A 27,189-nucleotide genomic window follows, 5' to 3' on the forward strand; every position below is an offset into this window, starting at 1 on the left:
ATTAATGGCTATTAGCCAGGATGGGGTAAGGAATGGTGTCCCTAGCCTCTGTTTGTCAGAGGGTGGAGATGGATGGCAGGAGAGAGATCACTTGATCATTACCTGTTAGGTTCAGTCCCTCTGGGATACCGGGCATTGACCACTGTCAGTAGAAAGGATACTGGGCTAGATGGACCTTTGGTCTGACCCAGTACGGCCGTTCTTATGTTCATGTTCTTTAGTGTGCAGTATTTTCAACCTCTAACCACTTAGAAAAAAATTCATGAGAGTTGGTGACACTGAGTGTGCATGGCTCGAAGGAAACTGTTACGCTTGCTCTGTAAAAGTTCATCATTGATGGATTCTTCTTGGTATTCCACATTGCCACAGAAATTGTTTTAATTTTTTTTATTATAAGTGAGGACTGGCTGATGCAGTCTCTTTTTACAAGTGCCATTACTGAGTGCTAATTCTGGGCTTTCTTTTGCTTCCTGCAGGTTAGCACCAATGCGATTGTATACACTGTCCAAACGACACTTTGTCCTGGTCTTTGTTGTATTCTTCATTTGTTTTGGTTTGACAGTCTTCATAGGAATTGCAGGTAAGATAATGGTCTTTTTTTAAAAGCTATGGCTGTTTGTATATCTTAACTTGTGTAAATAACTAAGGACTGGTCTATGCTGGGGTGGGGGATCGATCTTAGATATGCAACTTCAGCTGCACTATTTGCGTAGCTGAAGTCCAAGTATCTTAGTTTGATTTACCTGGTCGTTCTCACGGTGGCAAGTCGACTGCTGTGGCTCCTCCATGGACTCCGCTTACTCCTCCTGCTGAGGTGGAGTACGGGCATCGATTTGGGGATCGATTTATCACATCTAGATGAGACGCAATAAATTGATCCCCCATAGATTGGTTACTATCCGGCGGGTAGTATAGACGTACCCTTATTCTCCACAGATTTGCTCCATTATTAATGAGGCTAGTGCCTTGATCTCTGGAGCTGTACATAGCTGCAAGTCTGCATCTGGTGTTTACAGGTTTTTTCCTACATATGTATTGAATAGATTTCCTTGCTTAGTCGTACAGTTTCTGTACTGAAGTAGATGCTAATTAAGCAAATGGTACATTTAAGGTTAGCTAAATGGAAGATCAATTTGTCTAAGAAACCTTGGTCTGCTGATTACAGGTGGCTAATACCTGCATACATTTGGGCTAGAAAAGCAACATATTAAGAGGAAGTATGGTAATTAAAGCACAGGACTGGGTGTTAGAAATCTGGATACCGTTTATGGGTGTGGTATTACTCAAAGTGGCTCTGTGAAAAATGGCATCATATGGTGTTCCACCCCCCATCTCAATGACTCCATCTCAAATGTGCTCAGTTTACAAGTAAAAGAAGAGGCTTTCTAGTTGTATGAGTGTGTGTGTGTGTAACTGTCAGCCCTGCAACTGCAAATTCAGCTTGAGATCTGAGAATCAAACTGCATTCTTTAACTTGTGCAGCTTCAGTAGTATAAACAATTTACCACTCATTTATACTAATGCAGCCCTGTTGTCTCAGATTATTCCCTTAGTTACAGCTGTCAAACCTTATTGCCTTCAGTGAGGATTACACAAGTGTAGCAATGGAAAATAGCTGACTCTAATTAGAATACTGTGAATTGTTCTGATGCACAGGCCAGAAAATAATCCGGTTTATTCTTCCAGAGGTACGTGCCTTCTGCAGAGCTGGCAGTAGTAAATACTTTGCAATAGTAAGTGAGTACACATGAGCAGATCTCTTGAATAAGAAGGTGTAGCTTTTTACTTAGAATCACACTTTATCTTCTCTCTGCCTCAGTCTTCCATCTGTAAAATGGTTGGGGATAATACTCTGCTTCCCCATAAGGGTGTTGAGAATTAATTAATTGTAATGCATTGGATGGAAGGTGCCATAGAAATGCAAAATATTTTTGATAATAATATAAAGCGGGCAAACAGCTTTTCATTAATAAATAGTAACTGAGTCTCCAGTTTAAAATGTGGCTGAAGATCTGTGTTACTCTGTGGGGGCCATGTTATGTTCCAGGATTTTGGAAGCTGAGAGTGTCATAAACAGATAGCTAAGGGTTAATGTTTCTTTTACTTGTAAAGGGTTAACAAAGGGAACCAAACACCTGACCAGAGGACCAATCATGAAACCGGATTTTTCAAAGCTCAGGGAGGGAATTTTTGGGTGTGTGTCTTTTGTCTGTGACTCTGTGCTCTCTCGGCTCTGAGGGAGAATCTTTTTACCTTCAGGTTTTCTAATCTTCTGTTTCCAAGTTGTGAGTACAAAGGTAGAAAAACAATAGGCTTATATTGTTTTTTTTGTATTTACATGTGTGTATTTTACTGGAATGTTTTAAATTGTAATTCTTTTTGGATAAGGCTGTTTATTCATTTTTTCTTTTAAGCAATTGACCCTGTATATTGTCATCTTGATACAGAGACCATTTTTATGTCTTTTTCTTTCTTTTTCTATAAAGCTTTCTTTTTAAGACCTGTTCAGTTTTTTTCTCTGGTTAAGGCTAATGAACGAAGGGAAGGGGGAAATCTCTTTGTGTTAGAGTTACTAAGCTTGAATTTGTATAGCCTCTGGGAGAGGGGGGAGAGACTCTTGATCTCTCGGTGTTGTATTTCAAGGAATTGAAATAGGGTGATCGTCCCGGACCATCCAGGGAGGGGAAGCCTGGGAGGAAGTAAAGAGAAGACAAGGGGAGGAGGGTTATTTCCTTTTGTGGTTAGACTCAGGGCATCTGAGTCTTGGGGTCCCCCAGGGAAGGTTTTGGGGAGACCAGAGTGAGCCAAACACTGGAATTTTTGTCTGGTGGCAGCCCTATAAGATCCAAGCTGGTAATTAAGCTTGGAGGTTTCATGCTAGCAACTTATTTTCTGAACTCTAAGGTTCAGATCTGAGTAGGAAAGCTATGATAGAGAGTCACTAGTGAAATGGTGGTGGTCTTGAGAGTAGGGTCGGGAGTATCTATATCACAGAATATCAGGATTGGAAGGGACCTCTTTAGGTCATCTAGTACAACCCCCTGCTCAAAACAGGACCAATCCCCAACTATTATTTTTGCCCCAGATCCCTAAATGGCCTCCTCAAGGGTTGAACTCACAACCCTGGGTTTAGTAGGCCAGTGCTCAAAGCACTGAGCTATCCCTTCCTTTGGCCAGTTAAACCTGTAACCACCCCATTGGGCTGCTGCTTGTGGACTAACAGGAGCTGCCTTATCAGCATTTCTAATTAGCATTGCTGGAGTCTGCTGCAGACTATGAGACTGTGTGGGAGAGTGTTCCTTTGAGCTCAGATGTTGGGGTGTTATTTTGGTAACATACTAGACAAGAATTCTAAATTCATTCTGTCCATCCTGGAAATGATGAGCATGGAAACATTTTTCTGTTCAGTCTGCTGAACTTTGCCACACTCAAAAGCTGCTTTAAAAAAATGAACAAAAAATAACAGTAGCATAAATGACCAAAAATCAGCCATAAAATAGAACTGTCTTAGATGCTGTTAGTTGCTCTTAAAATTTCAGAACCAAACTAACTGCCATCATCTTCATACGTAAGAGAGTGACGTTGCTGGGAGGTGCCTGGGAGCAAATTAGGGCAATGCATGGTCCTTACTATGATTTTATGTAAATGTAGTTTTCAGATTACATCTCTTATGAACTATTAAGCAAGAAATGGGAATGGCTTCATTAGAGCTGTTCCTGACTCAGCTAAATAATTGGGCCATATTCTTCTGTTATGTGTGCTACATTCGGTTGTAATTATTTGATTGGGACTTACAGGCATGTGACAGCAGGCTTTGACTAATAATGGGAAAAGCAGTGCTCTCGTAAATGTTGTTCAGGCCTAATGAATGACCGTTCTCAGTATGGAATTTTGTTAGTGGTGTGTTGCATTGCATTTACTTGCATGTAGCTCTCATAATGTGGATGCCCCTGTCCCATGTAACTCTGCTGTTGTAAGGAATTCATGGTTCTTTGTACCTTGTTGGAAGTGTGGTCCGACCTTTGATTTTCTTCAGGAATTGGCGGTGCTGTGGGATTCTTATCCTCATGAGATTGCTTTAGCAGCCAGGTGTGTTGACAGGACATGGACTCAACTCATTATTACATTGATTGATTTTTGCTTTTAAAAGAACTTACTTGACCTTGTGAGGAAAAACATTTGATCTACCTTTTTATTATGCTCACTTGCAGAGTCCATATCATTCTTTAAAAAAGTACTTTCTGAGTGCATTTTGGTTTTAAAAACTAAACATCTAGCTGCACATTCCTGAGCAACCCTACAGAAAAAATCTAGTCTGTCTGTAAGAGTTTTTTTTTTCCTTTTAAGAAAGGAAACGTTTCAGTTTGTTTGTTATTTAAGGGAAACTGGGGAGAAAATACTTCGGGGGGGAGAGGTGTTGTAAATTCTTGGTAAGCCCCCAACTATTTTTTCAAAGTGCACCAGAAAAATACTATTCTTGACGAAAAGATGCATAGTTCATATGCTGGTCATAACAAACACTTAGATACTTGTGTGAATACCGACCTGTGAAAAGAGAATATACAGCATTATGGGCCTCTAAGATGTGATATATTTTTTCAGTAGTTGGTAGCACTAGATTTGTTTTACTCCATTATTAACAACTTCATGTTCTCTGTATGGGAGAGGGGCATGCACAGTGCAGTGCTCACCAGTTAAAGTTGTATGGCATTAGTGAATCACACATGCGCGCGCACACACACACCTGAGCAGACTTAAAGAAGCAAGAGGGGGTGTGGTGGGAGGGACTTGATGGTATGTCTGCTGTCTCTCACTTGTACATTCCATTCCACACATCTAGCGTATATACCTGCAGTACTGGGAGCTGAGCAGGAGCCTTATTCCTATGTGAAAGCAGGCATTCCTTTAATTAAAGATGTCTGCTGCTCTGATCTTTGTAACCCAGGACCTCATTCAGATCTCTTGTCTCTTAGAGGCATCCATTCTCCTTCCCGTTGCATGGTTCTTTCATGTTAGTTCTGGGGAGTAAAGAATGCAGAAAAGATGCAAGTTGGCCTATGAAGATGCTGAGCTTGTTTTCTGTACTGGTACAGTTTTTCTGCTCACCTACCTAAGTACTCCTTAATTCTGTAAAGGTTCATTTTCACTGTTTCTGTGAGGCTGAGCGTATAATAGTTTGTTCATTATTCTTTAGTTCCATGACCAGAAGAGCCATTCAGTCTGCTGCTTTTACAAATCAATTTAAATGTCATTGTTGAAAACAACATCCATATCTGCAGTAGAACCTCAGTGAAACCATTCACATTTTTTAATGTCTATAAGGATCAATTTATGTAAGTTATGTTTATGTCATGGAGGTCATGAAAGTCACGGAATCGGTGATTTCCAGAGACCTCTTTGACATTCTCTGCTTGCTTCAGTGCCAGGGGCTGCGGGACTCTGGAGCTGGCAGCCAGTGGGGCCCTGGCAGGGTTCCAGTAACGGGGGCCCCCTGCAAGGTTCCAGTGATGGGGGACAGCTTCATGCACAGGGTGGGGGGCTGCCTCAGGTGAGCAGCTGGGGTTTTCCCATTTTTTCTCTTTAGGAAATATGATCACCCTGCAGCTTCTAGCTCCCATGGATGCAGAGAGGGAACCCCACAGCTCTCAGCCACCATAGTGGTGGGAGAAACTATGGAGCCGCAGCAGCAAAAGTTAGACAGGTCACGGCTTCCATGAATTTTTTTTTATTGCCTGTGACATGTCCGTGACTTTTACTAAAAATCTTAGCCTTAATTATATGTAACCTAGACACACACATAGGTAATTCTGTTCAACAGGCCAAGATGGTCAAAATCCAACACTCATTCCACAAAATATCATTACTGTAACCACAAGGCATGCCAGTGGTGTACTGGGCACTCTAATGCTGTAGGACAACTTAAATAGATCTCTCTTTCCTGCTAATGCCTCCTCACTTCTACCTCTGGACCCACCTGTAGGTATTAACCATAGCATCAATCTTTATTGGACAGTTACAAAAATTTATTAATCAGAAACGTAGCAGAGTCAATTTATTAGTTGGGGTGGGCTGTGAATTTTTAATAGGATTGGGAAAAAAAAATTGTAGTTGGAAGGAAATATCTAGTGTCTTATTTGAATGCATTTGTAGCATGTGGCAGAGTAGAGATCTGGGACTTGGCACTCCTGACTTCTTGTCCCTGTTCTGCTACTTAATTGTTAAATGGGCTTGCATGGCTATCAAGGGACTTGCCCCTCAGTTTACACATCAGTAACCTGGTGTAATATTTGCCTGCTTCACTGGGGTATTGCATAACTAATATTTGCAAAGTGCTTTGAATCCTGAGATTAAAGAGACTTCAGACTTGTATAATTTTCTTACTATGATGTCATTATTTATGGCTTTACTTCAGTACTGTCTTCTCTCCTTTTGACTATCATTTAGGTCCTAGTGTAATTGAATCCACTGCAGTAACAGCTACATTGAGTAACTTAAAGGTAAGAACTACATTATATTATTGTTACATGGCAGGCACTGATGACTTTATTTGGTAAGAAGTATTTTATTAATTTACACACATGCTTAAGAAGTCAGATTTTAAATGGAAAATTATATCTGTGTGTTGTGCTTTCCAACCTGCATGAGAATTCAGAATTTTCTTGGATTAGTTCTTTATGCTGCCTCATGAGTAAAGCTCTGTGTTTGTCACAGAGGTCATGGATTCCGTGACCTCTGTGACTTTTGCAGTGGCTGGTGGGCCTGGCCCGGGGGCTGCCTGAGGAACTTGGGTAGCCCCTGAACCCCCCAGCAGCAGGAGTTTGGGTGTAGGGGGGCTGAGGATTGGGGTGCTGGGCAGTGCTTACCTGGGGGTGGCCCCCCTCCCTCAGCTCTTACCTGCATCTGCTGCCTCTTCTGCCAAGCACTGTCCCTGTAGTTCCCTTTGGCTGCGGTTCCCAGCCAATGGGAGCTGTAGAACTGGGGCTTGAGGTGGAGCGGAGGCAGCAAGTGGAGCTCAGGAACCAGGTAGGGAGCCTTCTCTGCCCCCCCAAAGCACCTGTGCGCCCCCCACCCACCCATTGTGCCCCCTGGCCACCACCCGAGCACCCACAATGCTATCCCTGAGCACCTGCTGCACCCCCCGGCCCTTCTCCCCAGCACCTGCTGCGCTGCCCCCCACCCCCAGGCTGTCCCCCTGAGCTCCCTCGCCTCCCCCCCAGTTTTAGTTAGGGTTGTATAGTAAATGTCATGGATAGGTCACAGGCCATGAATTTTTGTTTACGGCCTGTGACCTGTCCGTGACTATTACTAATAATACCCGTGACTAAAAAGTGGCCTTACTCATAAGTACCCAGCATCAGTTTCTAGTATCAGTTAGTTCTTCTCCAGACTGGTAAATTAGGGAGACCTGTGATAGGGCAGAATTGCTCTGCAGCTGACACTGTGGCCAACCAAAGTGTGGGATTTCCTTGAGAACCCATGCGTCGCTCTTTAGCCAAGAAAGACAACCACAATGTGCATCCTTAAGGGAGTGAGGTGGAGAGGAAATTGAAAGCAGAGAATTTAAAAAGTCCTCAATAAGGACTAACACCTCCACATACATTTTCAATTCTGTCAACTGGAAGAAATATTTTTTTTTTTATTGGCTGTTGTTCATTGGTAAGTGAAAGGTATGAAATAAACACCAGAGATCTGGTATCCTAAAAGCAACCTTCACGTCCTCACTTTCAAGGCTCTGCACTTCTCCTGCATCTTAGCTCTTGTTTTTTTCCTACACCCACTCCAGTTTTACCTTTGGCAGTAGTATGATGGGGGATTTGGGACAGTACTTAAATTGCTTTGAAATAATAAAGTTATGTATTCAATTTGTTGAGCCCTGAATGTTATACCTGTGCTCTCTATATTTAACTTGCCACCTATGTATATTTGGTTTCTGTTCTCTAAAACATTCTTATACACTTATTGTACCCAGATGAGCAGAGGTATGGCAAGGAAAAGCCAACCCTTTCTCTTCTACCACTGCTCCTTGTAAACTGTGAATCTAGACTAGAAGGGACCATTATGATCATCTAGTCTGACCTCCTGTATAAAACACGGGTAATAAGACTTCCCTAAATTAATTCCTGTTTGAATTAGAGTATATCTTTTAGAAAAACATCCATTCAGAATTTGACCTACGTCTGCTTGCAGCTCGTACCTATTCATTTCTTGTTTCGTGGTTTTAAAAGGAATATGAAAGTTTTAGAACATCCAAGGGGAAATGGCTGCCATTTTGATACACAAAAAAGTTAAATAAGTCTGACATGTAGCAATTTGATGACCAAAACTCTGACTTTTGAAGTGTAGAGCTAGAAATAAACTACTTTTGGTACTTGATTTGAAAGTATAAAACTGTATTTCCTTTCTGTACTTGCATTCTCTTTAACTGTTTGCTGCTGCTTTTATTTCTTTAAATATTTCTGTCTCTTAATTCAAAGCTACACAAACTCTGTGTGCTGATAAAATGAAGTGTATTCAAGGGTGGTGTTCACACCACCAGCACTGTACTGACGACTGATCATTTAATGGATTAAAAAAAAAAACATATGCTTTTCTGTCAGAAGTGTAGAACGGTAACAGAAGTATTTATTCATTGCATGTCCAAATGGCTAGTGCAGTAGGATGAATGTGAATTACCTCAAATGCTACTTGTTTTCTTCCAGATGAGACCATTTAAATTAAATTCAAAACCATTGTCCACTTATAATCAGCAGCTGTGGCTGACATGTATGATTCAGCTGGATCAGCCTGACGGTAAGCACCTTGTCCAAGTTATTATTTCAGAAAACTAATGTTATCCTGGAATTTTATTACAGTAGGTATAACAAGTCAATTACCGTTATAGTAGTTGACCTGTGTTTCACTTAACTGTCATGTATATCATCATGTAGTTTTACTTGGATCCAAAATGCATGGAAAAAACCCACCCATCACAATAAATATGCAGAACTTGACTTGTTAGCTAAAAATCTAAGGGAATGGCTGCAGGGAAATTTCGAAGTTGTTTGTTTTTTATATATTTTGCTAAAGCAGTAGTGTTGTGTGTTTGTCTCTCTCTCTTTAGCTTCCTCTTTTTGGGATTAGACTAGTTGATGTAACAAGATATTGACTATAGATTAACACTCAGATTCTCAGATCACGTTATCAGGTATTGCTAATTGCACTGAATACCACACTGACTTCAATGGGAATTCTTGCCCAAGTCAGGAATGCAAGATTTTTCCTCTCTACTGTAACAATGCATACCTGAATCGGCTTCAGTAAGATGAGAGTATTGCTGCACCTAGTAACTCTATTTGAGATTTTATTTCTGCATTTGTTTTGGACAACAACTTAATATTTTTCTCTTTAATTACAGAATCCAGCTTCAAAACAAATGTTACTATAACAGTTAAAATACGTGGTGTAGAAGAAAATGGAAGTTCATCCTTCATTAATAAACAAGTTTACAATCGGACGAGAATGCTAAACTGTGCACAAGTAAGTATTTTTTTTGAAACAACACTGATTGTAAACGTTATTCTTTTAAAACTACTTGTGTGTCGTAGATGTGGGGGGGAGTATCTGATAAGGAGGGCCACAGGGAAAAACTTTCAGTAAGAGTTTGTCTATATTGTCCTTGCAGTTGTGCTAGTAATACTGTTTCTTGGATTTTGCTAGCAAGGCTGTAATATGGCTTCCTCCAGCTGTGTGGCATGACTTCTTTTGAGATCCATAGTAACCAAACCGTAAAATAGAATACTTTTCAGGTTGTCAACAACATGAATGGAACTGAATTACAGGGGAAAAAAAATCCTTTCCACACTGGGAAAATGGCAAAACTCAGCTGGACATGACTGTGTTGAAACACAGTTGCTGCTGGCACTGTTGTAGTATTAATGTGGACAGATCCTAAATGGAAGTATCAGAATGCTGTAATATAGTCACTGCCTTGAGTATGAGACAAAATATTATTTAAGTGTATTCATTTAAGGTTTTAAAGTTCTAGGATACCTTTTCTTCGGTATCTAAGATTTGAGTTAGTTTAACTTAAAGAGCTGTGAAACTACAGCTCCTCATGAGTGAGACTTTCTTTAGAAGAATGATCTTAATTACACAGTGAGGACCATATATCATAATTAGGGCCCTACCAAATTCACCATCCATTTTGGTCAATTTCATGGTCATAGGATTTTAAAAATCATAAATTTCATGATTTCAGCTATTTAAATCTGAACTGTCATGGTGTTGTGATTGTAGGAGTCCTGACCCAAAAAGGAGTTGTGGGGGGTCTCAAGGTTATGGTAGGGTGGGTTTCGGTACTGCTGTTGGTGGCGGCGCTGCCTTCAGAGCTGGGCAGCTGGAGAGCAGTGGCTGAGCCAAACTCTGAAGGCAGAGCCAATCGCCAGCAGCAACACAGAAGTAATCTCAGTATTTTTAAGCAGATGGAGTAGGTAATACTGCATCTGTTCACCACAAACTGAACAGGACAACTAATTTCACAGAGGTTACCAAACAGTTATAATGATAATCTCTTTCAAATCTGACTCCCAGGCTGGGTCAGATTTGAAAGAGATGATCTGGAGCTGAGATGCTCTGTATTCTCCTACCAATCTCCTGAGCTATTAAGTCTCCACACAGTCACAAACAAAGCTCAGAAACACCTTCTTTCTCACCAGTGGCAACTGAAATTGTTCAGGAGGGTACAGCTGTAGCCAGTATTTTACCTGGCTAGATTCTTCATAAAGGGCAGACCACTGAACAAAACCCCATCTCCCACTAGGAGGGCAGAGATCTACCAAGTCTCATGAGAATGGCACTGTTGTCTGCAGAGCTGGGTCCTCAGTCAGCAGATGCCACTCTCTGGCTGCCCAGCTCTGAAGGCAGCACCACAGAAGTAAGGGTGGCAGTACCATACCAAGCCATCCTTCTGCGCTGCTGCTGATGGGGCACTGCCTTCAGAACTGGGTGCCCGGCCACCAGCTCTGAAGGCACTGCAGAAGTAAGGATGGCAATATCGTGCCTCCCTTCTAAAATAACCTTGTGACTCCGCCCCAACCCCTTCACCACAACTCCCTTTTGAGTTAGGGACTCCAATTTGAGAAATGCTGGTCTCCCCCGTGAAATCTGTATAGTATAGGATAAAATCACACAAAAGACCAGATGGTCCGGGATGTGTGTTTTCACGACTGTGAATTTGGTAGGGCCCTAATCATAAGTCAGATATTCTGGACTTGACATTTTTTCCTCTCTCTGCTGGATTCATTTTTTTTTCTCTTTTTTTTAAAGTCCCCAAGCATTAGTTAGCCTTTAGGCTGACTCAAGACAGTTGAATCTTGCAAGAGGAAGGGGGAAATGGAGCGTGCAATCCTTCATGACTGATGGTGTTTCTTTAAGGATTTCAATATAGAAGGGTTTTAGAGGAGTGTGAGACCCATCCTGTCCTGCCAACCTGTGACCCAAAAATTCCCCCAAATTCTCCTCTGTGCCATCAGGCTATTTCTTTGGAAGGCTTAGTGAAATATTTCAAATATTTGTAACGTGAGTGTGTTAAGAGATGCTCTGTCTCTGCTTGGTCACTTTGTCTCACTTATACGTGGGCATTCTGAATGTTTTGAATGTCTTAAGTCAGTCTAGATGCTGTTTCTAGTTTTCTGGCTTGTGATCCCCTCTACCAGATGTAAAAAAGAAAATAATAAAAAGATTAGATAAAATGTTCAAAAGTGCCTAAATGACTTACAAACCCAAATCCTATTGGCATTCAGTGGTTAGGCTCTTAGTCATTTAAGTGCTTATGAAAGTTTCGTGCATTATCACAGCAGTATTGTGCACCTTCTTTTTCTCTTGGTTCTGTTGACTCACTTTGACAGCAACAGAGACTAGAGGACAGTCTGGCATCTGTCAGAGATTCTGTGGCCAGAAGGGACAACTATGATGATCTAGTCTGACCTCCATAACCCAGGGGCTAGAACGTCTCCGAAATAATTCCTGTTTGAACTAGAGCATATCTTTTAGGAGGACATCCAATCTTCATTTAAAATTGCCAGTGATGAAGAATCTTCCACAACCCTTGGTAAAAATTGTTCCTAAGATTTATTACTCTCACTCTCTCAAGAGTAGTCTCTTCCAAAAACCAGTAGAGTGTCTATACTATATACATGTTGAAAGTTAGATTAACTCTGGGTCTTACCTGAGTAACATTGAACTCTGGATGACTAGTGGGACAAAGTTCCTCCTCTACTTTGGTGGGTCCTGTGCTTATTGGCAGATTAGTTCACCACAGTGATCTTCCCCACAGTCTGGGTCAACTCCTCCTGTGTCTGATCAGGAGTTGGGAGGTTTGGGGGGAACCCATGCCCGTCCTCTACTCCGGGTTCCAGCCCAGGTCCCTGTGGATTGCAGCTGTCTATAGTGCCTCCTGTAACAGCTGCATGACAGCTACAACTCCCTGGGCTACTTCCCCATGGCCTCCTCCAAACACCTTCTTTATCCTCACCACAGGACCTTCCTCCTGGTGTCTGATAACGCTTGTACTCCTTAGTCCTCCAGCAGCACACTCTCAGCTCCTTGCTCCCAGCTCCTCACACACACTTCCTCTCCTCTGGCTCCCCCTGGCCTGACTGGAGTGAGCTCCTTTTTAAACCCAGGTGCCCTGATTAGCCTGCCTTGATTGGCTGCAGGTGTTCTAATCGGCCCATCTGTCTTAATTGGTTCTAGCAGGTTCCTGATTACTCTAGTGCAGCCCCTGCTCTGGTCACTCAGGGAGCAGAAAACTACTCATCCAGTGACCAGTATGTTTGCCCTCTACCAGACTCTTGTACCCCATGGTTTGGGTCCGTCACGCTAGTCAGGACCAGTGGGAAAGATAATAAATGTCATTCACCTGACCAGTGTCTGAAAATTAGTTTCTTTCTACCTAGACTTCCATTACTAGTTTTGAAAGGAATTGAAGTACCAGTGTTTTCTCTTCCCCTGCATTCTTCCAGTTCCCAGCACTGTCCTGGGAGATATCCACTGAAATGTTACAGCTGTTATAGTTAGAAACTTGAGCAGGGTGCAAAGGTATATTTGCAGGGCTGTTCATAGTAATTCTGGGGCCCTGCGCAGCCCCCCCTGTGAGGGGTGCTGGGGCCCCAGGCCTCTGCGGGGAGGATGGGGCTGGCTTGAGGGCAGCGGGGAACCACTCCCCAGCACTCACTGGCAGCGCGGCTAGGGCTGGGTCGCTGCACTTCCTGCCACTGGTGAGTGCAGGCTCGGCCCTGCTGCAGAGCTCAGAGGAGTGGGGGTGGGGCTGAGGCGGGGCTGGGGCAGGGAATGGGCAGAGCAGGGAAGAGCCGGGGGAAGCTGGGGAAGAGCCAGAGCAGCGGCTGGAGCAGGATGCAACTGCACAGGGTATCAGGAAATTTGGTGCCCCAAATTTCCTGGTGCCCTATGCAGCTGTATACTTTGCATATGGATGAACATGGCCTTGTGTATTTGTACTGCAATCTTGTTGGTTGAAATGGAGACTGCTTACAAATGGGCAGACTTAAGAACATAAACCATGTCCCTTTCTTACTAGGTATAGATAAGGCCCTACCAAATTCACGGTAATGAAAAACGCATCATGGACTGTGAAATCTGGTATCCCACCATGAAATCTGGTCTTTTGTGTGCATTTACCCTATGTTTTAGATGATAAATCTGAGGAAGTGTCATTGAGATGTCATTAGAGGAAGTTTTGGAACAAATTGATAAACTAAACAGTAATAAGTCACCAGGACCAGATGATATTCACCCAAGAGTTCTGAAGCAACTCAAATGTGAAATTGCAGAATTTCTAACTGTAGTCTGTAACCTATCCTTTAAATCGGCTTCAGTACCAAATGACTGGAGGAAAACTAATGTGATGCCAGTTCTTAAAAAGGGCTCCAGAAGTGATCCTGACAATTACAGGCCAGTAAACCTGACTTCAGTACCGGGCAAACTTGTTGAAATCATAGTAAAGAACAAAATTGTCAGACACATAGATGAACATAATTTGTTGGGGAAGAGTCAACATGATTTTTGTAAAGGAAAATCATGCCTTACCAATCTACTAAAATTCTTTGAGGGTGTCAACAAGCATGTGGATAAGGGGGATCCAGTGGATATAGTGTACTTAAATTTTCAGAAAGCCTTTGACAAGGTCCCTCACCAAAGATTCTTCACTAAAGTAAGCTGTCATGGGATAAGAGGGAAGGTCCTCTCAGGGATTGTTAACTGGTTAAAAGATAGGAAACAAAGGGTAGAAATGGTCAGTTTTCAGAATGAAGAGAGGTAAATAGTGGTGTCCTCCAGAGATCTGTACTAGGCCCAGTTCTATTCAATAGATTTATAAATGATCTGGAAAACGGGATAAACAGTGAGGTGGCAAAATTTGCCGATGATACTAAATTGCTCAAAATTAAGTCCCAGGCAGACTGCGAAGAGCTACAAAAGGATCCCTCAAAACTGGGTGACCAGGCAACAAAATGGCAGATGAAATTCAACGTTGAAAATGCAAAAAAATTGCAAAATGCAAAAATGCAAAAAAAAATCCCAACTATACATATAAAATGATGGGGTCTAAATTAGCTGTTACAACTCAAGAAAGAGATCTTGGAGTCACTGTGAATAGTTCTCTGAAAATATCCACTCAGTGTGCAGTGCCAGTCAAAAAAGCAAACAGAATGTTGCAAATCATTGAGAAAGGGATAGATAATAATAAGACAGAAAATACCATATTGCCTCTATATAAATCCATGGTATGCCCACATCTTGACCACTGCATGCAGAAGTGGTCGCCCCATCTCAAAAAAGATATATTGGAATTGGAAAAGGTTCATAAAAGGGCAACAAAGATGTTTAGAGGTATGGAACAGCTGCCATATGAGGAGAGATTAAGACTGTGACTTTTCAGCTTGGAAAAGAGATGACTAAAGGGGGATATGATAGAGGTCTATAAAATCATAACTGGTGTGGAGGAAGTAAACAAGGAAGTGTTATTTATTCTTTCTCATAACACAGGAACTAGGGTCACCAAACGAAATTAATAGGCAGCAGCTTTAAAACAAACAAAAGGAAGTATTTCTTCACACAACACAGTCAACCCATGAAATTCCTTGCCAGAGGATGTTGTGAAGGCCAAGACTATAACAGGATTCAGAAAAAAACTAAATAAGTTAATGGAGGATAGGTCCATCAATGGCTATTAGCCAGGATGGACAGAGATGGTGTCCCTAGCCTATGTCTGCAGGAAGTTTGGAATGGGCTACAGGGGATGAATCACTTGATTAACTGTTTTGTTCATTCCCTCTGGGGCCACTTGGCATTGGCCATTGTCGGAAAACAGGATTCTGGGCTAGATGGACCTTTGGTCTGACCCAGTATGGCCGTTCTTATGATATTATACAGATTTCAGAGGGGAGACCAGCATTTCTCAAATTGAGGATTCTGATCCAAAAGGGAGTTGCAGGGGGGTTTCAAGGTTATTTTAGAGGGGTTGCGGTATTGCCACCCTTACTTCTGTGCTGCCTTCAGAGCTAGGCACCTAGCCAACAGCCACCCATCTCTGGCCGCCCAGCTCTGAAGGAAGCACCCTGTCAGCAGCAGTGCAGAAGTAAGGGTGGCAATACAATACCATGCCATCCTTACTCCTGCGCTGCTGCTGGCGGCAGCTCTGCCTTCAGAGCTGGGCTAATGACCAGCAGCTGCCTGTCTCCAGCTGCCCAGTTCTGAAGGGAGCTCTGCCGCCAGCAGCAGCAGCAGCAGCACATAAGTAAGGGTAGTAATTCTGCAAACCCCCCTACAATAATCTTGTAACTCCTGTACAACTCCTTTTTGAATCAGGACCCCTACAATTACAACACTATGAAAATTCATATTTAAATAGGCAAAATCATGAAATTTATGATTTTTAAATTCTCCTGACCATGAAATTGACCAAAATGAACCTTGAATTTGGTAGGGCCCTAGGTATAGATGATATATTGTGCAATTACTTGAAAATTACCACAGCATGGCGTGCTAATCTGCTTGGATAATCAGGGGGAAATAGTGGATTGAGCAAAGAAAGCCTAGGGCATTTCTACTGCTGCTGAGTTGTTGGGGCATTTAATTGCTCATGTGTTTACAGTTTTTGGTTTCGTAGTTACAAAGGCATATAAGTATCCTTCACTGAGTGCTAACCTTCTTTGGAAAGTTAGAATTTTTCTGTTGTTCTCCTTAGCTCTCTGACACTGAAAGAAAGAAAATTGCACACAGACAAATCTAAAACTAATGTCATTTATTTGGGGGTCCCTCCACTCCTCAAAAAACCATTGTTGGTGATTGTGTACATTTTTAGTTGGCTGTGGAGGATGTGATTTCCTTGTGCTGTATATTAATGTGGGTTAAGAGGTGACCCACATTAACATTTTTTAAAAAGTCGGTATAAAGCTCTCTGATCCTTTGCTTTGATGTCCTCAGCAGAACCTCATACCACTTCAGAGCCAGACAATTTTTTAGTGTTTTTAATCCATAACTATCTCAAAGTAAAAGATAACACAACAGAAGACATCAAAGACCAGAAATTTATAATGTAAAAAAAAAAAAAGCCATTTCTTAAAGAAAGCTTTCAAGTTTTATTGATACATCAAAGAAAAAAAGACCCCTTTTTGTCTTTTGCAGGTCATCTTTAAACATAAATAAATAAATTAAATTAATGGTACCAGGAGATCTTAAACTTAGATACCGAGAAATATAGCTGTATTTTGACTGACGGGCAGCTGACACCCATTGAACTTTTATTTTGAGTGCCGTAAATAAATTCCTTTGGAATCTCTCTGAATCTCCTTATTTGTTTATCCATGATAACTTCTCTGTTAGTCATTTTTTGTAATTAAATGGTAATGAGGTGTAAGCCCTTAAATATAAATTACAGCATCAAGCTCTTATGAGCTATTCTGACTCTACTGTGTGTTTCCATAGAAATGTGCCGAAATCATTGTGGTTCACCTTGGCTACCTGACTTACACTCAGTACGAAGTCATTGTTGGTTTTGAGGATCTGAATAAGCTGATGTACCCCATCAAGAATGTGAATTTCACAGTAAGTGAACAGTATCATGCTAGCAAAAAAAAAATCTTCAGTTTTAATTATTGTTGTGGAAGGCTACTTTAACCCTAAAATGTACGACATTTCCCTTTTTTGAAGGTGAAATACTTGCACAGAGAACGTGTGGAAGCTAAGGCCATATCCTCATTGAGATTGTAAACATACTTTATTTGCCATTGTCAAAGTTCTAGCACGATTTCCTTGACTAGTGTGGAGAAGAACTCTTCTGTCAGAACTGTTACGAACTTGTGCTTATCTAGAGTGGTAGTCTGTAGTGCTGTTCTCTAGAAATCTTTATTAGCCCTTGGAAATCCATACTAACACCTAGCTAGCAACAGCTGTTCAAACATGATTACAGCTAGAACAGTTCTGATTAGTGTGGATAAGGAAAGCCTGTTCAGAAGGCCATTCTATATTTTCTTACAAAGCACACCACTGAAAAAAACTTGAATGCACATGTTAAACCCTTGTCTTGTTCTTACAGCTCTGAACTCAAGCACTGCTAAGAAATAACTGTAAAATGGAAAAGCCTCCTGGCTATTATCATACAAATAGGCAATCCAAAAATTGCATTTCTGTTATTCCCATGTTCAACTGATTGCAGTGTTGGGATCTGAGCTCACAAGAAATGTCTCGTTTAGACAGGTTAATATGTGAATTCAAATCTTACATCCTCAAACACATACTGGCCTTTTACAACTGTTATGGTAGGTGTATTGAGATTAGTAGGATTTTTCCAGACTTTCCAAAAGCATATGGGGTTGTATAAGGCTCGACTCTGGGGCTGGAGCTTCAGGCACCAACTTACAATGTGCCAGGGACTGCTCACTGCTCAACCCCTGGCTCTGCCACAGGCCCTTCCCCCACTCCACTCCTTCCCTTGTCCTCCCCTGCACCTGCCATGCCCTTGCTCCTCTCAGAGCCTCTGCACTCCATGAAACAGCTGATCGGGAGGTGGAGGGAGGAAGGCGGGCGCTAATCGGTGGGGCTGCCAGTGGGTGGGAGACGCTGGGAATGGGGGTAGAGGAGCGGATGTGGGAGTGCTGATGTTTTACGGTGGCTCTTTGACAATGTACATTAGTAAATTCTGGTTTCTTCTTAGGGATGGCCAACTTGAGTTTGCGATAGACTTTATCATCTTGCTTTGTACATGACCTTTAAGGCAGCTTTGCAAAACTCTGCTTGCCCAGAGTGTCTAGTATCCACAGCTGAGATTGCACAGTGTGTAGCATAGTAGGGCTCTGTACACGTAGTACAGAATAAATGGTGCCTGATCTAAAGAGCTTGCAGTCTAAATAGTCAAGACAGACAAAGAGGGAAACCAGTGACATACAGAGGTGAAGTGACTTGCCCAGAGTCACACAGGTGCCAGAGAATGTTGCTGAGTACATTTTTGTGCCTTGGCTTGTACTTTTGTATAACCGTTTTTATAACCATTTTCCAAGTCTCCTTTAAAGTCTAATATGTGGACTGCAGAATAACTTAAACCCTGATCCTTTGTAAAAGTTTATATAAGCTTCATTTTATCCATAATGTCTGTTATAGGGGAGGAAATTAAGTTAGTTGCGTGTTTTTAGAACTTGTTTTCCTTTTTCCTGAGGCAAAAACCAGGTGAAGGGGAAATAAATGAGCTAATTAGCAATCATTAATCTCTTCTTAATTTGGCAAGTTTAGTCAGCTATAAACATGCATAGTCTTCAAAAATAAAGAAGCTTGCAGTGAATGGAGTCGATTGATGAATTTACTGTAAAGCCTTAAACAAAGGGAAGTTAAGCTATGTTGGTTTCATCCTTTTTCTTTTTTTTTTGCCTTAGTGTGTGGTTTGTCATGTGTGATCACACTTTGAGAATGTATCATGCTTCTTCTTTATCTTGTAACGTAGTACCAAGCATGAGGAACAGTAGGCTGCTTTAGCTCTATTTTTATTTATTGAAATTTTCATAACAATATCGAGGTTGGAGGAGGCAGCGAGGCATGAATTAGCCTTAATCTTTCTAAGGTAGTGCAGTGGAATTTGCAATGGCTTGGCCATTAAACTTGAAAAAGCCAGTGGATTCATCTGTAAGACTTTTATGCAATATTGTGTCTGCAAGTACTAGTAATTTGTTATGTTATGCAAATTCTATCAGCTTCCTCTTAATATGCTAATTTATCTTTTATTATCTTGTAGTGGAAAACCTACAACCCATCTTTTTCACAAGTAGAAATCTGGTTCCGATTTGTCTTTGTAGTTCTTACTTTCATGGTCACTGTGAGTACAGTCTCTTACTTCACTTTTTTGGAGGGCTGGGGATAGGTGTGCAGGTGGCTAATTCAACTGCTACCCAGTCCTGTGTTTGGTATCCTAGCTCTCAACATTAGCAAGGCCTCCTACTGTGCATGTGCAAAACCATTTTAAAAAATACTTATAATTCAGTTTGTGTTTTAAAATTTCTGCCAACAATGGAAGGGTTTTAGTTGAACCTGAATTTTCAAGTCCAGCTGTGTTTGAGTGTTTTTTGGATTGGGTGGTATTGCAAATGGGGAAAATCATATACTTTGTACAGCTCAAAATGGTTGAAAGAATATTGCTCAGACTTTCAAGAAAAAACTCACTTCGGAGCTGAGACCAAGTAATGAAATATTTCTGAAAAACTGGAGTGGAAAATTTCTGACAAGGAATGAAAACACTGGGTTATAATGAAAGTCCTAATGTAATTTTGAATGTAGTGGGTGCTGCTACACACTTTCTAGAAGTGTGTGGGTAGGCGGTGGGTGTGTGTACACACCTCTTTTATCAGGTAACAATGAATGTGGTACATGACCTGACCCCTCAGTGAAGTTTGTTGGCTAGGTTAGGCAGATATCGGTATGTTGTTATAGTCTATATAGTAATATCAAACAGTAAGTTGGCAGCATCACACAAATGATGCTGGTTTCCATTTCAGGCTGTCCTAGAGGTTAAATGACTTGCTCAAGGTCACACAACATATCAGAATGACAAATAGAACCTTGGAGACCTGACTCCTAGTGATAAAATCTTACTCAAAAGGAAGTGTGCTCTGTTGAGTACATAGTTGTGTATTAGTCTCTGTTAGCTCTGCTAAGGCTAGGAAGGACAAGATAGATGAAGGTTGATGTATGTAATATAGTAACTGGCAGTTGCCAATAATTTTTTTTATTTTTTTGCAGTGTCTGTTTGCACATTCTCTCCGGAAATTTTCCATGAGGGACTGGGGAATTGAACAGAAATGGATGTCCATCCTCCTTCCCCTGTTGCTGCTTTATAATGGTATTTGTGTGTATATATATTATACCATTTTTGTAGGGTTCTCTTACAGTCAGCTTGGCCCCTTTAAAATATGTGACTGCTTATAAAAATTCAGCCATGTACTCATTGAATTTCTTTAAAAACATACAAATAAATCCCTTCTTTTCAGTAGGCCAGATGCCATGATAATCAGATGGGTTTCATTTCCTTTCAGTCTTTCAAATAAATGTTGTTCCTGATTGTTTAAAATTCTGAATCAGATAAATGTTGTATTATCTGTTTTAAAGGTGGTAGTATTATTCAGCTTCTGCATTTAACCGAGCATCTCTCTGGAGGCACTGAGATACCAGTGGCTCCTCAATTAAGCATGGAGGCTGCTTTTAGTCTCTAGCCTGTAAACCAAGCCAAATTGCTAGAGAGATCCAGTAGGTATCAAAATAGCATTTGGCCCTGTAATGAGGTATACTGGCCCTTTTAAGAGGGGGCCCAGAGGACCCTGTTCCAAGGAATTTCACAGAATCACAGATTATTAGGGTTGGAAGGGACATCAAGAGATCATCTAGTCCAACCACCTGCTCAAAGCAGGACCCATCCCCAAATGGCCCCCTCAAGGATTGAACTCACAACCCTGGGTTTAGCAGGCAAATGCTCAAACCACTGAGCTATCCCTCTGTTGAGCCCCCCCCCCCCCCATTCAAATTTGAATGAACCAAGGCCCAGGAAGTGGCATGGTGGCAGAAGAGAGGAGACCGTCCCAGGGAATTAGAAGTTGTGTGGGAGGAAAGCACCAGGACAATGCTGCTTTAAGGTCCCAGACCTTGTAGTGTAGGGTGGAGCAGGGCTCTTCTCACTTCCAGGAGCTCTTCACAGGAGACCAGTGAATAGACTGCCTTCTCCCTCAGAACAAGGGAAAGACGTTGACAGGAGAAGGAAGCGAGAGCTGGAAAGCTAAAATCTAGGGAGAGACAGTTATGAGAAGCAACCTTGTGAAGAGCAGGCTATGGATGGCAGAAGAGCCAGAGAGAAGTATGAACCTTTGGATTGGATTGATGGACTTTATTGATGTGACTGTTTGTGGGCATTAAACCAGCCACTGCTGGAGTCTGTGGGGAGTCAGATGGTCCTGATGAGAGAGAACAGAGGGGGCTTGCTGCAAAGGGAACTCTGGCCATGAGAGACTGCTCAGGCAGCAGCAGCTGTGTTACATGTCCCCAGAACTTTAACACTAGAACTACACTGAGACCTGACTTTAGGCAACCAGCAAGAAACAGTTGTGTAGTGGGTGCCCTCTAACTAAAGGGCTAACAAAACACAAACTCTACTGGAAATCTTGGGGAAAATCTTAATGTGATTGCTTAGCACAGGGAGGAATACCTGTTGGAGGTGCCTTGTATTTGTTATGAACTTTCAGATTCAGCCAACTTCAGTGCCACTTACTTGTTAAGATTTTGAAAAATCTGCTTGTTTTCTGAAGACCCTCTGGGTATTTTCCCCCCTTTGATTAATGGGTAAAATTGAAAAAGAAAATAAAATTCTATGATTTTTCTTCCATTCTGTTACAGATCCATTTTTCCCCCTCTCATTTTTGGTGAATAGTTGGTTTCCTGGAATGCTTGATGACCTCTTTCAGTCTGTGTTTCTGTGTGCATTGCTGCTGTTCTGGCTCTGTGTCTACCACGGGATACGAGTGCAGGTAAGGAGAGGACAATTACTCAGTACTTGCTGCAGAGATATTAGCATTAATTCAGTTTTGCATTATGTAGTTTTAATTTTTCTCCCTGATTTATGTGGTACACCTTTTCCAAGCTGTTAACAAAATGAAATCATGCCTAATATGAAAATGTTCACAAAAATCATTCAATACACAGTGTATTGTGACTTTTTATTCTGTCCCGTATGCTAAACTCATTTCTTCCATTTTATTTCAGATCAGTTTTATATATTCTAGCTCATTATTTAATGGATTCACAGAGTGACAAACCCTGATGTAGTGTTGTACTGTTTGCATTATGACTTGAATATGTGATTTGTGGTTAGCCATTTGGGTGCTTTGTCTCTTGTGCTAGGGAAGAGACAGGGCTCTGTTACAGAGCAGTGTTTCTCCACTTTTTTGATACCAAGGATTGGCCTGCTGCCTTCCTTAAACTGTGTCAGGGAGATCTCAGACACTGGCATAGAGAATGCTGTCATGTGACTTTGAGGCTAAAATGATTAGCAGTGAAATACTGAGCTATTCTAGCACAGCCTTATTGGCGTGGTTCACACCTCTCAGCTCTTATTCTAGACTAGTTGCAGAGCAACACTGTGGTATTTTCCACTTGATTCATATTTGGAAAGCTATATTTTTTTGCAACCATACATATTATAATCTTAAAAAAATAAAAAAGGAGAACTCAAATTCTGGAGTATAATTTTATGGAAAAAAGTGGATTTCGCAGCTGCGGAATCAATGAAGTGCGTCAGATCTTGTAATATCCTTACTTTGTTTTAACATGCATGTGATTATAACATAGTTTTTATACACTCTCTAGTGAGCTTTGGATCTTGCTAAATAAGTTGCAGATGCTGCTTTTTTAAAAAGCACTTTGGGAGTGAACCCGAAGTATAACTTGTAGCAAAGCGGCCTTAGGCAGGACACTACTGAGAGTATCAATTCAGGAACAATTGCTTAGAGCAGGGCAGTTACAGCCCAAGGCTGAGGTTCCTTCGCTGCTGAGGCACACCAAACTAGTCAAACAGAGAGGACTTCGGTTTTACCCCACTGGCTAACCGGAAGTCATGCAAGCAATTCCTCAGACACTCCAGTTCCCAGTGTCACCACCGGCGCCACTCCTTATGGGGATGAATGGTTATGAAAACCAATATCCCAGTAAAAGAAAAAAGGTTCTCCTGATCCCAAAGGACCAAGCTCCAGACCTAGGTCAATATACCAGTCAGATCTTACCCAAAATCACGCTGTTGCCAATCCTTTAGAATTTAAAGGTTTATTCATAAAAAGAAAGAAATATAGATGAAAGTTAAAATTGGTTAAATGGAATTAATTACATACAGTAATGGCAAAGTTCTTCGTTCAGGCTTGTAGCAGTGATGGAATAAATTGCTAGCTTAAGTAAAGTCTCTGGAGCACATCCACAGCTTGGGTGGGTCATTCAGTCCATTGTTCAGAGCTTCAGTTTGTAGCAAAGTTCCTCCAGAGGTAAGAAGCAGGATTGGAGACAAAATGGGGAAGATGCAGCTACCTTTTATAGTCTCTTGCCATGCGGCTTGTGCTTCCTTTGTTCCAAAAACAAGCTGCCCAGCACATGGCCTGAAAGCCTTAGAGTCCTCTCTGTAGGCATGTCCCAGCATGCCTTGCTGAGTCATAAGGTGTATCTTTCCATTTCTCAATGGGTCAGTTGTATAGCTGATGGTCCTTAATGGGCCATCAAGCAGGCTAGGCAGTGCTGATGCCAAACTGTCTGGGGTGTCACCCAGAAGCATAGAACAAATTTGAAATACAGATAGTATAGAACCAATAGTCGTAACTTTAAATACAAAAATGATACATGCATACAGATAGCAAATAATCATAACCACCAAATCATAACCTTTTCATAGACACCTTGACTTCCTTTGTACAAGATTTGGTGCCACTCTAGGATCTTGTATACCGTCACAGTTCATGTCAATAACGTCACATGGCTGTTCCTATTTTAATGTGTTGAGAACTAACATTCTTTCTAAGGTGAATTCACATGTTCTTAACCTGTCGTCTTGTTTCCTCAACAGGGAGAAAGGAAATGCTTAACATTCTATTTTCCCAAGTTTTTTATCGTTGGGCTTCTGTGGTTGGCCTGTGTTACATTAGGAATATGGCAAACGTAAGTAATTTCCCTTTGTACTAAGTTTTAATGAGAAAAAGCTGTTCAGGAAAGAGAAGGTGGTTTACAATTAGTGATGTCTGTCTTTTGATGTTTTGATTGTGATCCAGAAATCTTCCGATTTTGTAAACTGAGACTAAATCTCTAATGGCTGTCCTAATGAAACACAGCCAGTGCATAATGACTCCCTACAATACATTCTCCAGTGTTTTGTTCAATTTAGAATAGGATTCTAAGTAGAATTTTTCCTCTTATCAGTCCCTCTGACAGTTGAATAATTTGTGTTGCTCTTTTCTGAATTCCTTCCCATTTGATAAGCTAACATAAAGATAGAAACATCCCGCTACCATCACCCACAATTGTGTCCCTCTTATATATTTTGGGGAGGGGGGACGGAAGTAAACGGTGGGGTGGTTAAGGTGGAAGGCTAGGCACCTTCAAGAAAATGCTTTTAAAATCAGAGACTGCCCTTCTGTCCTATAAGGGATACATACTTGATAATGAGTGAAGAGTCTGATCCTGCATTTTTTCATTGGTCCAATCAAACTCCAATAAATCTGTGAAACCCAAGTTTTGTAGGAAATTACTATGTTTTAAAGTAGCCGAAAATAAACACAGAAAATGAATAAAGAATAGCTGAAAACCCAGAATTCCCACATACATGACAAATAAAATCAATGGATCAGATCCTCAGCTGGTATAAATCCATGTGTCTCAATTTAAAATCAGTATAACTTCCAGTTTACACCAGCTGAGGATCTGGCCCAGTATCCGTAATCTTAGTAGAACAAGACTAGAATTCCAATAGTGTCTTTCGTCAATGCATGTTTCTGGTTTAACCTGACACCATTAGAACTGTGATTACTTCCTGATCTTTGATCTTTTCTAGTGTTAATGAACTACATGATCCAACATACCAGTTCAGAGTTGACACAGGTAATTTTCAGGTAAGTTTGAATCAAACTTTTTTGACACTTCCGTATGGATTTTGTACGTCTACTCAGGTAAGACTGGGGAAGAGGTGTGTGAAGAGATCTGTCAAATATTTAGTATTACATTATATTATATTCTTCAGGCTGAAATGTAACTTTTTTTTTGCTGTAAAACTTTAAAGAATGCCAAGTGCTGAATGGAAGATCTGAAGACTAAAAATATATTTTCACTATTTTAAGGAAAATTGTTCAGATTTTTTGTTTGGCTAATGCAAATGTCTTTAAAATGGACTTGTGTGTTTTATAGAAAGATGCTCCCTCCATTGCGTATTTTGTACTGGAGACATGGAATGTTTCCTTTTGGATGAAGAGGCGTGTGTCTATAGGCCTACTGCACTATTAAGAAAGAAGGCCATAGTGTGAATGTTGAGCTGTACTCCAGGGAAGACCGTTTGGACTCTTTGCAATTGAGTAGTTTCTGGTTAGAAATCACCCAGGGCATCTTGGATCTCTTCAGGAATATATTCATTACCTTTCAGAGAGCCAAAAATGAGCTCCTTGTTAGGCCTCCTAGTTCTCCGCATCTTCTATTCTCAGAACATTTGGCCTTCTCAGTAAATCTCTACTTTCACTTCTGTAGGAGAAATCAGTTCTGTACAGCCTCCTGTTGCTTCTCAGAGCTGTGTGACCATTTTTAAAAAAACTTCTGAGATTTGAACCATTCAACTGAAAGAAGTGGCCTTTGCTAATGAAACACCCTCTCCACCGTGCCACATCCCAAAATTGACAAAACTACCACAGCCACTTTTGCTACAGACAAGGGAGTATCATGCTTCCTTCCTCCAGCCTAATTGCCCTGAACAAATGGATCATGCTTTTGGAGATGGTTGTTTCTGTCTCTGGGATGGATTTGAAGGAAGGAAGAATAGGATAACGCTTGTTCAGTAAAACTATATTATATTTTTTTCTATTACAGGGAATGAAAATCTTCTTCCTTGTGGTGGCAACTGTATATATCTTGTACCTTTTGTTCCTGATAGTGAGGGCATGTTCAGAGCTTCGCAACATGCCTTATGTTGGTAAGCAGTACTTTCTTCATGTTTCCTTCAAATGGGTTTCCCCCCAGGATGGCTAGATATTTGGGGCAGAGGGTGTAAGCTCTCAAATGACTGACAATTGTTCTTAATCCCTACAGATCTCAGGTTAAAATTCTTGACTGCATTGACCTTTGTAGTTCTTGTCATTAGGTAAGACTTCTTTAAAGTACATATTCTCTGCATTGTAATATTTATAGCTTTGTAAAACTTTCTTAAAGAAAAATGATTCTTGGCATTCCAATTATCAGTAAAATGGTGAACCCTTAGAGCAGGTTATCTATTCACAACTTCCTCAGGGTTTATTCTTAAAAATGCCACTGCATCCAAACTACACATTAAAATCTTGCACGCTACTGGCACTCACCAAATAATAAATTGCGTCACTTGGTTCCATAATCGATAGATCTTCGTGTCCTTATTTTTCCAAAAAATTCCTACTGATATCCCAATAGAGCAGTGCTGTGGATCTTGGAAAGTGCATGACCTTCTGTTTATGAAATATAAAGAGCCTTTTTTAAAAGCAAATGCACTGACTCAGCTAGGACTGTGATGCACTGTTGCTGTCCTGGCAGACTGTCTGAGACAGATTTCATAATTTGTTTCTCAGAACAGTAGAGCTCAACAAGCTTGTGAGATGGTCACAAGGCTTGCATACTTTTTCTTTTGAAAGACTGCCATTAAATTCTGTCTTTAGCCCAGGAAAGCCAATGGGGCACCAACAATGCCTGTTTTTAAGGGATGCAGGGAATTTAATTAACCTAGACTCTGGGGCAAATGGCCTCTATAAGAGGGGAAGGAGAGAGGGGAAAAAACATTGATAACCCAAAATGAAGACATCCCACTCTGACCTGTTTAATGTCTTGAGTCAATGAGGCCAAGATGAGATCGGTGAACTGGCAGCGAAGCTCTTGGGTAAGTAGAATGATGAGTGACTAAAAACC

At 41.2% G+C, this 27,189-nt stretch overlaps 1 protein-coding gene across 2 annotated transcripts in view; it reads left to right on the top strand.

Moving 5' to 3' along the window:
- TMEM181 (transmembrane protein 181) overlaps positions 1-27,189 on the top strand; it is a 60,760-nt gene that overhangs the window by 22,018 nt on the left and 11,553 nt on the right. For both annotated transcript variants that reach the window (XM_032793316.2, XM_075064077.1), the window contains exons 2-13: positions 477-580; positions 6,445-6,497; positions 8,700-8,790; positions 9,395-9,516; positions 16,984-17,103; positions 19,280-19,360; positions 20,281-20,380; positions 21,922-22,052; positions 24,128-24,219; positions 25,109-25,166; positions 26,128-26,230; positions 26,347-26,398. In XM_032793316.2, the coding sequence (XP_032649207.1) occupies positions 477-580; positions 6,445-6,497; positions 8,700-8,790; positions 9,395-9,516; positions 16,984-17,103; positions 19,280-19,360; positions 20,281-20,380; positions 21,922-22,052; positions 24,128-24,219; positions 25,109-25,166; positions 26,128-26,230; positions 26,347-26,398 (1,107 nt within the window). The remainder of the gene's footprint in view (positions 1-476; positions 581-6,444; positions 6,498-8,699; positions 8,791-9,394; positions 9,517-16,983; positions 17,104-19,279; positions 19,361-20,280; positions 20,381-21,921; positions 22,053-24,127; positions 24,220-25,108; positions 25,167-26,127; positions 26,231-26,346; positions 26,399-27,189) is intronic.

This window comes from Chelonoidis abingdonii, chromosome 3 (assembly GCF_003597395.2).
Source record: "Chelonoidis abingdonii isolate Lonesome George chromosome 3, CheloAbing_2.0, whole genome shotgun sequence".
Taxonomy (NCBI): domain Eukaryota; kingdom Metazoa; phylum Chordata; order Testudines; family Testudinidae; genus Chelonoidis; species Chelonoidis abingdonii.